The 16275-nt window shown below is 38.1% G+C and overlaps 1 protein-coding gene across 2 annotated transcripts in view; it reads right to left on the minus strand.

Moving 5' to 3' along the window:
• Nucleotides 1-288: 288 nt before the first annotated feature.
• Nucleotides 289-16275, minus strand: part of ZNF407 (zinc finger protein 407) — a 333572-nt gene continuing 317585 nt past the window's right edge. For both annotated transcript variants that reach the window (XM_012571868.5, XM_072924461.1), the window contains one exon: nt 289-2833. In XM_012571868.5, the coding sequence (XP_012427322.5) occupies nt 1482-2833 (1352 nt within the window). In that variant the 3' untranslated portion in view covers nt 289-1481. The remainder of the gene's footprint in view (nt 2834-16275) is intronic.

A 16275-nucleotide genomic window follows, 5' to 3' on the forward strand; every position in this document is an offset into this window, starting at 1 on the left:
TTCTCAGCAGCCCTTTCAGAAAATAAATTTTTAAGCAGTTGCTTCAGGAAGGAACTATTGTTTTACCCCACCCCAACTTTCTTACAGTTGATAATTTTAAGATATTAAACATGATAGGAAACCCAGTTATCTCTAGAGTCAGCATGGCTTATACCCTAAACACTTACACAATTATATTAAGCATGCATGAGGCACACTTCAGAAATTAGATTCTTTTATCTTTATCTATCTAGCAAGCTAGAGAAAGGAAAAGAGAAAAGAGAAAATGCACAGACATAACAGATAGCATTCGTTTGCTCCTGCTGAATGCCAGTTCTGTTTATTGTTTAATATTAAAAATCATGATGCTTCATTTTAATGCTAACATTTTATTTGAAAGAAAAAAAAAAATCCCCGAACCTTGACAGTTTATATTTTACAATTTTTCTAAAGAAACAGAAGCAGTTTTATCATGAAACAAATCTTTTCAACATGAACTTGCATTGAACAATTGCAGTATATCCACAAGTAAATAACTGACATTCTGGACTAAGCAAGAAATACAAGGTCACCTTTTTTTCCCCCTACTTGTTAATGTCAATGTCAGAATTTTCTTTAAAAATCCTCCTAACATTTGAGAAGTAGCTCACAAAATGAACTGCAAAATGGTATTTATATGAAGCACTAGTTATAAGAAAAGCAAAACACTGACAGTGACAATATTTTTTTCAAAAAATGCACATTTCTTATGTAGGACTCTCATCTAAAATTAACTGGAAGTTACAGGCATCAAGTTCTTCCTGAACATATATAATCAAGGATTTTCTGAAGTGTAGCTTTTTTGAGCTCTTCTTTAGGGAAAGTCTAATGTCTTATCATGAAAGAGTAAAGTACTATGAAAACTTTCATTTTCGATGCAAAAAAATCTGTATTTTGATGACATATTTTTAGCCAAGCATGTTTTAAAGTAAGATTTTAGAGAGCAAAATGTCACCTGTTCTACTTTAAAATGAAGAAGGGCACCCAAAATTGTATGTATGCTTACCTGTTCACCTTGTTATTGTGGGGTTTGTATTTGCATATTTTCCTGTTCACAAAATGTACATGTAAGTGCAATTATTTTACTCCTGTGATTATGTTATACAAAAATGACAGAAGGCAGGGAATTACCCTGAGATAAAACAACATTAAGACAAAAACATCAACAAAGAAAGCACTGAACAGAACAATTTCTACTTTGGGCAGGAGGCTTTTTATCCTGTTTTGTATCCTAGTATGCTTGTTGTATAATAATTCGCATATAATAGTTCTTAGAGCTATTGTAGAAAAATTGTAATATCCTCTTCAGTGAACTCCTCCTATTAGCAGGACATGTATTTGTTACCTGGTTTGGAGGAAGTTCTACTGAGAAGGCTTTACAGAAAGCGTTCCAGGAATACAGTGCCTCCATGAATCTGGTAATATCCAGCTGTGCTCTGCACTCAGCCTATGAGTGGAGCTCTTCATGCTTCTTGTACTTTGTTATAATCTCTCTGGCCCTGAATTACCTGTGAGCCACCCTCTGAATAAATGACCATGCTTGTTAACTGTTCTCTCGCTCTGTCAGGGGCTACAGCTTCTGCTTTTATAGCAGTACCAGCCTGCAGAATGTCTTGGGACCCAGCTGTCTCTATCACAGCGTGTGAGTACACACCAGGCTCATCCTGCATATCTGGTGGCAATTCTGTGACGATGTAGTGTGTTGCACCTTCAGAGAAGCCACCATCAGAACCCTGAGCCATGGCTTGAGCTAATTCTTCACTGACAATGATCTGTGATATTTGCCCATCCGACTCCACTAAATCCATGTGCTCGCTCTGCACACTGAGTGTGTGGCTACCAGCTTCCTGCATAATTATCTGAGAACCTTCTCCAGCTACCATATGCACAGTCCCCTCCTCATTTACAATGACCTGGGTGACACCTTCTTTCATGAGCTGGTCGGCCGCAGCTGTGTCACACACAGCAAACTGCAACACTCCTTGCACCACGTTCTTGAAGGCAGCCTGAGCTCTCTCCTGAGATGCAATTATAGCCGATGGGTGCATGACCCGCGTCACTACTTCCATAGGTTTGGTATCTTCCTGAGTCTCCTGAACTTCGTGGAACATTTGTATTTCTTCTCCCTCTGCATCACTGGGAATGCTGGGCACCTCTGGGTTCGGCATTTGCAAGAAGTCTTTGTGACCAGACCTGCATCTGTCAAGGAGTTCGGGTTTGTTTTCTGCTTCACCCAGCTCTGTCACAGCACAAAGCAGGGCATCTAATGCTGAGGAGGACTCTGGAGGATGGACTGTAGCCTCAGAAGCATCTAAAACTTCTTGCCGCATTATCTGCTGCAGTACTGTGCTACTGGAGTCAGGAACCGCGTCTATTTGAACAGCCTCCTCCATGTCAGCTCCTGCTCCTTCAACCACCACCACCTGTGTGGCACCGTCTGCTAACTGCTCCGTAAGGATCTGCTCAGGAACCACACTACTCACGTGGGAGCCGTTTTGGTTTGTGGCTATGACTTGCCCATCCTCCGTAATGTGGACCACCCTGGCCATCTGCCCCGCCATCGCCAGTGTCTGCAGGGTGGCCGCTGCCGTCTCTTCCACGGAAGCGTCGATGGCAAAGTCGCCGTCGTATCCTTGAATAATAATGAACTGCTGGACTTCCTCGGGGGACTGTGGCTGTCTCCTGCTGCCCTGAAAGGCCTTCTCCTTCACTGGAGAAACCTCTCCCAGTGCTGCCGCCGTAAAAGGGCTCGTGGTTTCCACAAAGGTTGCTCCCTGCCCCTTCAGTCGGCACTCATAGGACTTGGACACAATGCCTACAAGACAAAATATATTGTTAACATGGTATCATGGCAAGTATCAGTTCATTACTTTAATAAATTGTAGCTTAAATGGAAAAAAATTCCCTGACAACTTTTAGATTTCATTGACAGAAAACATAGATAAAATGAGCAAATGAACAAAACCAATTTGCATGTTTTCCAAATAACATATTTACAGGTAGAAATAATTGCTGAGTGTAACAATGCTGCAGCTTATTAACAATTTAAATGTGTTTTTAAAAATATTCTGTATAAAAAAATCCCAGATAAATCCAGTATACAGTTAAAAGCCACATCTTTTACATAAGATCCTATCGGTGATATTTCAGTACTTTAGTAATGGATTTTTGGATTGTATATTACATTAAACATATCTTGGTGTGAGAAACTGTGGTTGATCTTCTTAATACCCTGCTTTTGTTAGTGAGGTCATTTTGATGCCGTTGTCTTCCTCTTCCTTTTCCATCCAGCATCTTCGCTGGCTCATGTGACCAACTCAGACACTTACCCAGCTTCCTGGCAAAAAATCTTGGTAGTTTTCTTACCCTAAGAAGGATATTCTATAAAATCTAATCTGGAGAACCCCCAATTACACATCTTAATTATTTCTGCATGAAATCAATTAACAAACTATAATACCTGTAACCCCCATATTCCAGCTGATTGCTGTGTCACCCAGTTTGATTTTGTCTCACTGAAGGTTTTTTTCTCAATTCTCACCACTAACAATAAAACTTCAGCAAGGCAAATGGTGTCCAAGGCTGTCAAAAGTCAAGGCCATCACCCTCCAAGCATGGCCTATGTGTTTTTGGGAGGACAGAAATGAGAGGACCCTGTGGCCAGCCTTGTGGATGTCCTGTCTCCCCATGGCAGTGCCCTCCAGAAGCACCCAGGAAGATTCTCCATGTGCTGGGAACAAGCTGTGGGACACAATCAGTGCACACGGAGAGAAGAGTGGGTGCTGGACATTGCAAAAGGTGAGGGTCTAATGGCAGATGGGCCTTGGGAAGACTGATTTAAGTCCATGCTGCTGAAACTGTCCCTATCCACATTCCAGTTTAAATTCACCCACACAAACTGAAATCACATCTCTGGAATAACAGGTGTAGCCTAACACGAATAGATATGCCATGGCTTGCTTGGGATAAAAACAGGCAAGAAAAAAGAGTGACACTTAAAGTGAAATTTCAGCCTAGCACTGTACTTTCCAAGCCAGTTCTAGTGAACAATGTGCTTCATTGAACTCAAGAGACCAAGAAAATTATACTAAAGCTGGTCTAAGGAGGCTCTTTCATTTCAAAGCATAGAGCTGTCAGACCCTGATCCCACAGAGAATTAAAATGGGCTCTAAAAAACACTCATTTGCTTAAAGGTAAGTTCACACTTAGAAGCTGATTTACTCCAAGACTGAATACTTGGTGCTTTGCATAGCAAATTGCTATGTTAAGGCACATATCAAGCTAAAATTCAAAAATAACATCAGCAATTAAAAGACCAAGGTCTTATACTGGTATCTATCTATCCATCCATCCATCCATCCATCCATCCATCCATCCATCCATCCATCCATCTTTTTCTCAATTACAGAGCTTCTGGTAGAGAACTGTACTGTGAAGCACAAAGAAGTAATTTTGTCAAACTGAAAGGCTGCAAATCCCCTTCACAAGTCTAAACTGACACCACACAACTTTCTTATTCTTAGTTTGCAAGGCAGGTTTTTTCTTTTCTTTGGAATAGAAAATTAACAATTTAAACCATTAGAGTGTTTATAGGTGATGCTGCATAAAAATCTGGCCCATGCAATTGAAGTACATTTTGTCAGGTATTAAACAAGAAGTAAGATTACTGTGATATACAACTGGTTCTTATTCCCACTTTTTCTGTGCTCTCTGTAGGCACTGACATTCACATGACCCCCAAAAGAGCAGAAAAGTAGGAAGGGGAAATCAACATAAAACGACAATTATCCTCTACATTTTGTAATAGAGTATATGTAATTAATTATCTCAGGAATCTTGCTTTGTTGACAAGATAAAAGAGGAGCCTGGGAATGATGTGGCACAAAATCAAAATAACTCCACAAATCATGCATTTTCCACTGGATTTCAAAATCAAAATAACTCTACAATGATAATTTTCCCATGCACATACTCTAAAATCATGACATCTTTCTCCAAAGATCACAATAATTTACGTACAGGACACAGCATCAGTATATTGAGAAGATGCTCTGGTCTGGGGAAGGGAAAGAAAAAGGAAATTCACCCTGTTTTCATCTCCTCAAATAAATGCCGTGCCTGTGAATCTATGCAACTCCAGTCTTTACTGTGCAATTGAATGGGAAGTCTCCTGGGTGAAGAGCTATCCGGTGAATCCCTCGCAGCACTGATAATTATGCCATTCTGACTGCTTACTTAATCTATTTGAATCCAGAGGTGAGTTAAGCTACTTCCTGACCATTAAAGTAAACTACATGGGTAAATACTGCTGTCACTAAGGGGTGTGATGAAGCTTAACTACACCAACATCTTAACCTCAGCTCAGTGCAACCCCAGCTATTCCATCACAGTTCATAAATGCAATTGCAGGTCCATCTTTTGATTCAGCAATTTAATAACTTCGAGTGCTGTCAGTACTGCTTTGAAAAATGGCTCCTATAAAATGTAACAGCCTCAATCAGATTGTAAAAGATTCACCCACTGAAGATTCCTCCATTTCAACTATAATGAATTAATGTTGAGCTGTGTAGAAGTTCAAGTGTCATTTAAACTAATGTGAATCTACTGTAACTTTAATTTTTAACTGGACTATGACCAAGAATTTACTGGGAACATCAACTTCAATTTTAGTGATTTTTCATAGTAAATACGAATTGAAGATTTTACTGGTTTTCTTTTGTTTCAACAGAAAAGCCAAGTAGGAAAGACATTTAGAAAACAACAGCTTTTGAGGCTTAGCTGCTATTCTTATAATGATGCACTGGAATCCAACACAACATTTGTAGGATTTTTTATGTATTTAAGGAACATGCCACATTATTGGACTGTATGTAGCAACAAACCATGTTTTCCCAGTAAACCCAGCCTGACTCTCGCCCCCTCTTAACGGTTAAAGGGAAGGGGTAAGTGTTGGCTGACACGGCAAACATAAGCTGCAATACAAGCCCACATTAATATTGGGAAAAGTGGACTTGTTGCTGATTGCATGTCATTTCAAATTAAAAAGATACACAAATAGGCATTAAAATGACAAAATATAATGATACAAGAGCTCATATTCAGACAATTTGTAAAGAGGTGTTTCATATCTAGGGGTGCAATGATCAGAGAATTGGTTTCTTTCCAAGAAGTCTGTCATTTCAGCAGAGCCATTATTTATCAGTTGGAGTCCTGAGCAACTGTTAGTTTTTTATTTGAAAATGTCAGGATATTTTAGACATTAAATCCACATTCACAGGTTATTTTAATTCTCTGAGACCACAAACTCCTGAAATAAGGCTAAAAGAAATGCTTTGATGTTTAATGTGTGTCTGGGAAACTAGAAATAGGGCTAAGTACCTTTTCCCCCTCTCTCTTACTCAATACCTGACTTCCTTTTGTGTGTCTGTTTTATTCTTTTGTTACTGTCATCATTTGTTCCCCACAGAATAAATACCTTATTCTTTTGTTAAGCTTACATTTAATTAAAATGTACAGGATTTGTGCAGTAAACTCGAATGAAACAAATAAAACAAGGGCCCCCTCTCTTGAAGGCATACGTTGTGAATGAAAAATGTCATTACAGACTAAAAAATTTTGCAGTAAACAGGGCCTACAGAGAGAAGTTTCCCCCGTAATGACATCCATAAAATACACAAATGGCACTTTTAGTACCATCCTGAATATGGCATTTTCTGTGCTCTACACACAATCTAAATGGTTTGATCATAGAGCATAATACTCCATTGGGTTTATAGAACAATCAATGTTCCATAAAATGATGTATTTATCCAATAGTAGGCTCAGCAGTTACTGGTGTATGACATTGTAGGACACTGGCTTTGTACTGTTCAGCAGCACACATGCTGGCTGTAAAACTTATCTAACACTACTTCAACAACTTCATCTCATCTGTGTCAAGTAATTTGTTGAAGCCTCAGCTTGGTTTAAAAAAACTTGTAATAAAAATTCATAGAATTTTCAGGAGAATGAAAGCTGATGACAATAGAAAGGTCACATTGTGGCTCCACTCGTGGGGTCGGGGGTCAGCTGCAGTTCTAAAACAGAAAGTAGATTTCATGCATCGTGTAGCAGATAAAGATGGCATTAAGGAGACTTGTCTCAGAAAGAAACGCGTAACGCGTGAGGGAAGTCTGGGCTAATATTATATGTAAAGCACCACCTTGCTCTCAGCCAGCAGCCTCTTTACAATTCTAATCCTTCTCCAAAACTTGCAGCAAGTGGCTGTGTGTGGTGAGGCTGGGCTGAGGACATCCTTCACAAGGAGCACCTTTAGGACAAAGCAGTAAGTCATAAGTGAGATAATCTATTATGACGATGGAAACGATCTGCATTTACACAGCTAGCTTAAAACAGCTATTTTTCCTTTTCTGTAAAAGTTCTAGGAGGCCTGATTTATAGTCCCCTATTCAGCAACATTTAATTTTTCATACTTTGGTCATTAGGCATATTATTTATTGACACAAACAAACATTTTGTATCTGCCAAAATGCAATGAATATTAAATAATGTGAATGCAAAGAAACATCCTTTCCTTCAATTAAATGCAACCTACAAGGAATTTAAAAGATTTTTAAAAATCTCCTTATGTCTAACATCACTTGGAGAAGCAACTGATTTTCTTGTTTTATAAGTTATTGTTTACATGGCAGCATAATATTTTGAATGTTACAGTAAGTCCACTTTCCAAATGTCTTTATCAAGCTACAAGTTTCTGTTCTGTTTTCTTTCAATTATTTTTGTAATGATCTACCTCTACTTCAATTAATTAAGTACAATCGAAGAACTGCGGCATAATTTGGGATTTTCCTGATTTTCAGAGGCCATAATAATAAGATGCATTTTTCACATCTCTGTTCTTGACCATAGTAAAAACTGTTCTTTATCATTTGCAAGGCTCTCAGTGCAAGCAATGTATGGGTCAGCATTTTTTAAACCAGCTAGTTAAGCTACTAAATAAGAGGTTGTGAAGGCTCATTCATGTCTTCTGCTGAAGGAAAGAAAATATGATGAGTCAAACCGAGAAGTGAAATAAATCAGCAACCCAAAATGGCCCAGTTACGACTATTATGTCCACAAAGGCAGCAAATATTTGTAAAGCAATACAAATAAGTATACCTATAGGGGACTTTACCAGCTCCCTAAGAGACATACAAAAAATCCACCACTGACACAAATTACATAAATCTCAAGAGACACCAACACAACAAGGCTTCATTTTTCTCTCCTTTCAATATATTATTACTGAAAAAAAAATTCAAATTTAATAACAACAAAAATGCCAAATAATGTTCATAATTTATTTTATATTTAAAAATCCAGTAATGTCATGCTTCAATGCTGAAACTCAAAACAGACTTAGCTTCTAGTTTTGTCCTTAACGACTCAATCACGTTTGGAAACTTCAAGGCCTTCTAAGAACTGCTTGAATAAAGGATGAAGTTTTAACATTTCAGGTATCTTAAAAAGCAGTAGATGTGCTTTAGCTTTTTAAAAATGTGAAAGAAAGTACTCTTGTAATATTTTTTCTTTTGAAAAACAGACTGAAATTTTCTGCTTGCTATTTTTACCTTCCACATCTTACAGAACTATGTCAACAGCCACAAAAAGGCAAAAAGAAAAGACAAACACCAAACTAAATGGCCAAGCTGTTCACTTAGGGTGTTTAGGCAGTTTGTTTGGTTTGGTTTAGTTTCGCTTCAATGTCTAATTAACCTTTGGGAAAAGGCCTTCTCAAGGAAAAATTTCAGTTTCTCTTTTCCTGCACTCAAAGTCAAAAATAAATGCTATAGAGTCCAGTGTTACAGAAGGAATGCAAATAAAAAATATACATACCAAAACTCCCACTGATCATGGCAAATGTACAGTGCTAACATACAGAATTTACATCTGCCTAAGCTGCAGAGTAACTGGTTTACTTGCAAACCACTTTTCTCTTTACCTGTGCCATCATGCAGGCTGCTCTTCTCAGCTCTGATGTGTGAGCAAAAACCTCTCTGTGGCATATGCAGCAATTACCTACACAGGCAAGCAGCATCAGGAATGCATCTGGAGTATTTCAGCTATGTCTTCCAGTGCAATTTAGCAGCTTGAGATGAGGATAGCCAGTCTGGATACTTCGTCGCAATCCAGCATCAAAGACTACTCTGGCCCTCAGTTTGGGAACAACTGACACTGATGATACTTGGATGCACTCTTTCTGTTTTATCCCCTGCACTGCAAATGGAGAGTGCATTCTTAGCACTTCTAAATCAGAATTCCAATTTCAAGGGGTTCTGGTTGCGCTTGGCCAAACCAGGGATTTCTGTTTCCTAGGCAGACAGAAAATATAATATAATATGAAAAATAATACACTAATATGAGAGAAAAATCAGAGGAAAACCCCCTCAAGCTCTGCTCATAGGGAAAATGATCTGGATTTCTGAAATAGGGCTAGTTCCAGACACTAACAGCTTTGTAAAAAAAAAGGAAAAAACCCTTCTGTCATTGTTATCTCAGCAAAAGTTTTTGTTTTTCAAGAATATATACATTCAGATCCTGGTTTTATAAACATTTATTTATCAAGCATAGTGCTTACTGCCAGAGTTAGCCTCAATAGTCTCAAAGGGACTAAACATGGTTGCTCGCATTATGCATTGTGTTTGCATAATCAGGCCCTTGGGATTAACAATTCTGAAAATGGCTGGCCTTCCCTAACATTTGATGTACATATATGAAAAAAAGGAACAGACATTTGTAAGGGATACCCAAAATAAAACATAATGCTATTAAATGATCAAGTAGAAATTATATTCTTCAGCATACCTATCAACTGTGAGCATCATGATTCTCTGTATTTATCTATTCTGATTAATGCACGTTTCAGTAAAAAGAAGCACCTGTTCTTTGCTTGAGGGCACATCTCAACCCATTTAAAAAACACAGCAGTTTTTAGGAGGAATGCTTGGGAATAACTACAAATAGTAAGTTTCCCTAGTTCTTTTTGTTAGTTAAGACAGCAGAAACTACCATTTCAAATGTGATAGTCATATCTGTATTTCATTTATAAATTCAACTACGTTACAGCTATATTCATATCTTTCCAGAGTAAATTATGGGAAATAACCATTTGTCTTCATTGTAGACACTTTTGCATGTATAGTAGAAAACAAACCTCTATTCAATAACTGCACAGAGGCACCATTAAAATCAAATTTACAGTAAACAGAACCTGCAGCTGGGGTAAAACACTAACTGTTAGTATTTTAATTATCAGTGAAGCTTTCGGAGGTTTAACATCTGCTCATAGCCAAATGACAGCAGCTGCTTGTGTACACTTAAACCAACATGAATTTCTTCTATAAATATTAAAATGAATTGTGTGTCGTGTGTTCATTGTGGCTATATTCCTATTAAGCTGTTTAAGTATATAGGGTATTCTGAACTTCTTTCTTGTGGCAGATTCATAAAGGGCTGACCTCCTCAAAAGAATGAGAGGCAAAGGCAGCAAAAATTCTTGAGTCTGTAAATTGAAAATGTTTAGAGACAGTACTGGAGGTCACCCTCTGCCAAGACACTGCTGGTAAATGCTAACAAAACATCAGCGGTAAGTTCTGATCATTGTGCACTACAGTAACTTCAAGGACAAGACTGCTCAGCATGCAAAGTATCCAGAGTCTGTGGGATGGCTTATATCAAAAACTAATGCTCATCTACTCAGTGAAATGCATTATGTTTCTTGGGAAAAAAATACTCTGTTTCAATGTCCAAAACATTTGATCAACCTGCTCTCTTTTTTTGACTTCATCAAAAGCATACTGAAATGATCCCTGATTTGCACAAATAGAAGCAATAAACTGCCACTATACTGGCCCAAATAAGATTTTGCTAAAAAGGGCAAGCTTCATAACTTAATTTTGCAGGTTTTTGTCTAAGCACTGACATACAGTTGATATTTTTCTTTTAGTCTCTCACCTGTTTCTGAATACAGTAAAGAAAACTGGAGGAGGGACACACATTTAGTTAAGCTGTAGAGTCTGGCACAGTGCGATGAAGAGAGCATTACAACCAGTTTCAGAAGAAATCTGGTAAAGGAAGAGGGTTTTATAGTTTTCACTTTACGAGTTTTCAGGGGAGAAAGATCTGTTTCTTTGCTTTTACAAAGTCAAGTGTAACGCCAGTGGCAAATAATGTTTATGTATTTTCACAATAGACCTACAGCTCGAAAGGAGCACTACAATAATTTAGTCTGAAAGCTGTAGGTCATACCAAGCTGTGTTTTGGAAAAAACCCCAACATGATTAGATGTTCCAGCCTTACATGTGCAACCACAACACGGGATCAGCCATGAGTACTGCTGTCTCCACAGTGGTACCTGGCTTAAAATGAAAGTGAATTAATTGTGAAGGCAGTTCCCAAAGTTCTGACATCAGATTTCCCACCCCCAAAATCAGTCTCAGTGCAAGATGACAACACAGGAGGAGGAAGGAATAGGGCTGGTTAGAGGTGAGACAGTTTCAATGCACAGGCCTTCCCTTTGCTGCCCCTCACTCCTCTGAGACACTTTGCAGCATCAAGGCTTACCATGGCCAAAGTGATAAGTGTCAGAAAACACTGATGCTGGTTTTTCACCTCAGGGTGTCATAGGCCTAGCAGTAATGCTGGGATTACTTAGGAAGCATGAAGCAGGGGAACTTGCTGGTTCTGGGAGGTTGGATAGATGGATGTATACAGGTTGGAGAGATGGATAACTTTTCAAGGGTCAAGTTCATGATGAAGTCTTCTTTTCAGGATTCACCTCTGGTGAAGGATGGAAGCAGTATGTTTCCAGAATATCTTCAATGGAAGAGCTGTTCATGTAATTGACCCTTCTGCTAACAAAAATATGTTTTCAGTGCTACTGATAAGAGTAGCACTTAAATGAACTGTCTTCCAGTGTTAGAAAGCACAAGGCAGGATGTAGGTAAAGCAAGACAGAAGATACAAAAGCTGGTGCTTTCTGGGCTGTTGCTGAACACTGTTGATGCAAGAACTGCACGATGGTCTACATTCCTGGGCTGCATATCAAATGCGAAGTAAACTGTTGAACTGCAGCTCTCCCAAAGGGCTCAGAACCTCCTTAGCATTTTGCTTGCACTTGGCTACAAAGTTGTGTGTTCAAGAGCTGAATAATTACTCTGTTGACAAGGCTACCTAAATTGTTACTTAACTAGAGGTAGAAATCAACAGCTTTTAGATGGCACAGGGAGCTAATACCAAACTGGAAGCGTTAACATCAATATAAAGAAAACCAGGATGTAGCATAAGTAAATAAGAAAATAATAATGTAAGACTGAACTTGTGCTACTGCATACTAGCACTTGTGGAGAAAGTAAATATGCAAAAATTATATTCAATGAGAGACAAGTCCCTTGAGAACTATAATGCTGAAGAAATTTAAAGAATGACAGTGTTCATCAAATTACATATGAGTTTATGAAATGTAAAACAGGAAAAGAAAACAGGCCAAAGCAATTTTTTATTGCACGTTCAAAGGCATGTCTCCTGCACATTGTTCTGGTACAGATACAACTAAATTATGTACTGATCTTTCTAGAAGAGAAATCTTGACTAAAGAATATTCAGGATAGTGAAACAAGAACTATTAGAAGTCTGACTTGAATGGAAATATTGAAGGTTTAAGTGCAGATATTCTGGCTACATAATCTGCAAATGCTGGAGAGGGCAGAAAATTTTTGTCTCTATTCGATAAGCATAATCTTATTTTGATGAAAGACTAGAATGTTCGTGTCATACTGCAGGAAGATGGTTAGACATGGTGAGAAATGGAAAGTCAATTCAGCTGCCTCATCCACTTTCAGGTGCCAGTGATGAAGCTCCAAGATGGAATAAACAGACTGTACAGTAATTAAGAGTATGACTTAACCCAGCTCATCACCATTTCTACTGCAAATCCATACTATTCCAGAACAATTCATTAAAAAGCAGTATGGGATTCTGAAGGAGCTACTTAGAAAACTTCTGTAAATGTCTCCATTCTGAACTAAAGTTCACTCAAGACTGTGGTGCCATAAGTCTTAAAACCCAAAGAACTTGCAATGACTGTCAATCATATGAAACATGAATCCTAGTCAAATATGGATGGACTAGTAAACAACCCCTGCCATTCTGTCAGGTCCTCTCATTAGCTCTTTTAATTTTTTTCCTTTCTGAGACCCAACTTAGACTAGGAAAAGGGTGACTATTTTAAAATTAAATAATAAGCATATTTATCTAAAAAATTTTAAAATGCCACTTAGTTCACAAATCTGAAAGCACCTGTTCAAAGATTTATTATCTATGTCTGTCTCCAACTGAAGGCAAGTAATGCTTAAAACCATGCTAACTAAAAAATGTCAAGTGGTTTGAAAACACCATGGTTCACTTGTATGTAGCATGGTGCATGCCACAGTGAATGCCATCACTTTGCTGCGAATGCCATCATATGTGGGACCTGGTACAGCACCCTTAGTGATAGCATAAATGAAACCAAGCATTTTACTATTCCTGGAACTTAGTACCTTTTTTTTTTGTACAGTAGAAAATATTTCAGAGGAATAAAATGGAGACCAGATAACATTCCCACAAAAAAAAACCACCAAAACCAACCAACCAACAAACAAACAAACAAAAAACCCCACCAAAAAAACAACCAAAAACAAACCCCAGACAAACACCAACCGCAGAAGCCTGGAGCGAGACACCTGGAAGATCTGATTTTCAAAACCACTAAGAAACTAACAGCTCCTCCTGACACTTTGTTAAAAGGTTATTTCAGCTACCTTTAAAAAAAATGTTTCTTACTGTTTTTCCAGCTACTTTAGTTTAGTGAGTTCAAAGTTTTCTAACCTCTGGCATGGAACAGACCAATTGCCAGGATTCGTTGTGGTTTGTTATTTCAAATCTGTGCAGATTACAGAGCCTGGGAGCAGCCCATGGCATCACAGGTTGAAACAGCTGCTGCAAGTCACAGGTAGACCTTACAGATTCTGTAGCTATAAATTTTGGGATATGTTCCAGTGCTCCAAAACCCACTGAAGTTCACTACTTCATTGTGTCTCCAAGTACTCTTAAAACCTTATTCAAGTGCTTCTTCTGAAATAAAAAGACTCTGAAGATATTTGAATGACATTGCTTTTTTTATAAAAAGAAAATGCACATATGAAAATGTCCACAGACAGAACAAAAATTATATCAGTGTCTAAAAGAACAAGCTCAGAGAAGTTCAAAATTAATGTTTTTCTTCTTTCACATGTTATTTTTTTCTTGGGCCTCTAACAATGGAGTGAATTTTATGAAAGATTTTGAGGTATCTTTGCATAAAGCTGATTTCCTCAATGTAGAATTAGGAAGCAAAATAAAATTGGCCTGCTTTCTACTAGTGCTAGGCACAAGAACAATGCAAGTGAAAACTGAACAGAACAGACTTAAAATCTAATGGCATCTATCTAAAACTGTATCTCTCGAATTGCTCGCAATTGGTAACATATTTATCACTAAATAACACCATAAAAATGGAAAAAGTATTATACTAACTTTTCAGGCAGAAAAGTGAAAAACAACAAGAAGTGTGTTGCCAGGGTCACACAGAATTCCAAGGTGTGCTGAGTCCCAGTTTTAAATCTTAATCACTGCATTATCATTTCTTAGGAGAGCCTATTGTCAACTCCAAGAGTTGAGGTACTCCATTTACCCACCGGGAAGCTCTAGTCACATCATTGCAATTTTCCTGATAATGCCCTGTCAATGACTCAACCCCACGTTCATGAGCAGAGAGGAGTTCAGTGTCCATGTATCCTATAATGAGGAATGCCGGGCTGCAATCTCTGCTGAGATTGTCATAGGTGTCCACTGATACCATCTGCAATTACAGAATTTTATGAGATGGAAACTGGTTCATTATGAAAAAGACTCAAGTCTACCAGCTCATTTCACAGATGTCAGATGGCAGACTTCCTACTCATCACAATTCTTGCAAGTGCAGAAGGAGGGGCCCGTAGTTAGACTTTTGGGAATTAAGCACAGAGCTAATGCTAAGCACGGGTCTAAATGCTTTTCTAAGCTGGACCCTGTTAGCTCCAGTCCAAGCCATTCAAAACCTGGACATAGATTCCTGAATTTCAGCTTCAAAAGGGCCAAACCAGGACGGCTAGCTCCCAGAGGAAGGCAGACACAAATTTAGCTAAATATCACTTTTGCCCTCAGCCAAACACATAACTCTCAAACTGAATTCAGCTTGATTATAACTAAGCAAAATAATTACATTAATATTTGCAAAAGTATTAGATAAATTCCATTTTGAATTGTCACCTTTTCAAATAAATTAATGAATACATTCCTTTAAAAAGGCTGAAGTACATTATGGATAAGTAAGCATTTTTGTATTTTTAACATGTATTATTCACTTTCTTTAAACAGTTTTCTCCCAAACTTCATTGTTACATTTCAGAAGTATGTATAGTGTGGAAAATGTTGTTGATAAACCTTTCTTCTTAGAGAGTAATTCCTCTAATACATACACTCTTTTGCACTCTCAGACAATGATATATTCATCTTCAAATCTGGTAACTATTAGCTTAAACAAACATCTTAATTTCAGACATTTCAGTCTACTTAAGAACACAGAAATTAAACTAATTCTCCATTTTCTCTGAAAGAAATACAGATTTCTTCTACAGCTTTCAAGAAATGAAGCACTGTTTGCTACAGTACAGCCCCCTCCTCTTCTTGCAAAACCAGCCTGTATCTGTTGGAGGTGAACCTTGCTGCATTTATTCATTCCCTTTTTAACAACAGACCACAGAAAAATCCAAGGTAACAGGGTGTTTAGCAAGAGGACTTAAAATACTAAATACAGGCTATAGCATTCCTTCAAGCTCTGGGTGAACTGACACTCTGAAGACTGAACGGAAGGTGCTGATGCCAATCTGTATCATCCTAAATATAAGGGAATGTGCTTATTTGACAGACTCGCTTTCTCCTCGTGCAATTACTTCAAGTGGCAGTGACAGACATGCTCAAACCATAGTCTCTGGCCTTTCATATGTTCCTTTCACAGGCTGGTTTCCATAACAAAGATATACTCCCACTTGGTCAGTTTATCACAACCTCCTCAAACACTTCCCCTCCCACACATGCACTTGGTATCCCCACTCCCTAACCCCAAAAAGCAGACCAGAAGCCCACCAACCATACAAAAAT

This window comes from Taeniopygia guttata, chromosome 2, assembly GCF_048771995.1.
Source record: "Taeniopygia guttata chromosome 2, bTaeGut7.mat, whole genome shotgun sequence".
Taxonomy (NCBI): domain Eukaryota; kingdom Metazoa; phylum Chordata; class Aves; order Passeriformes; family Estrildidae; genus Taeniopygia; species Taeniopygia guttata.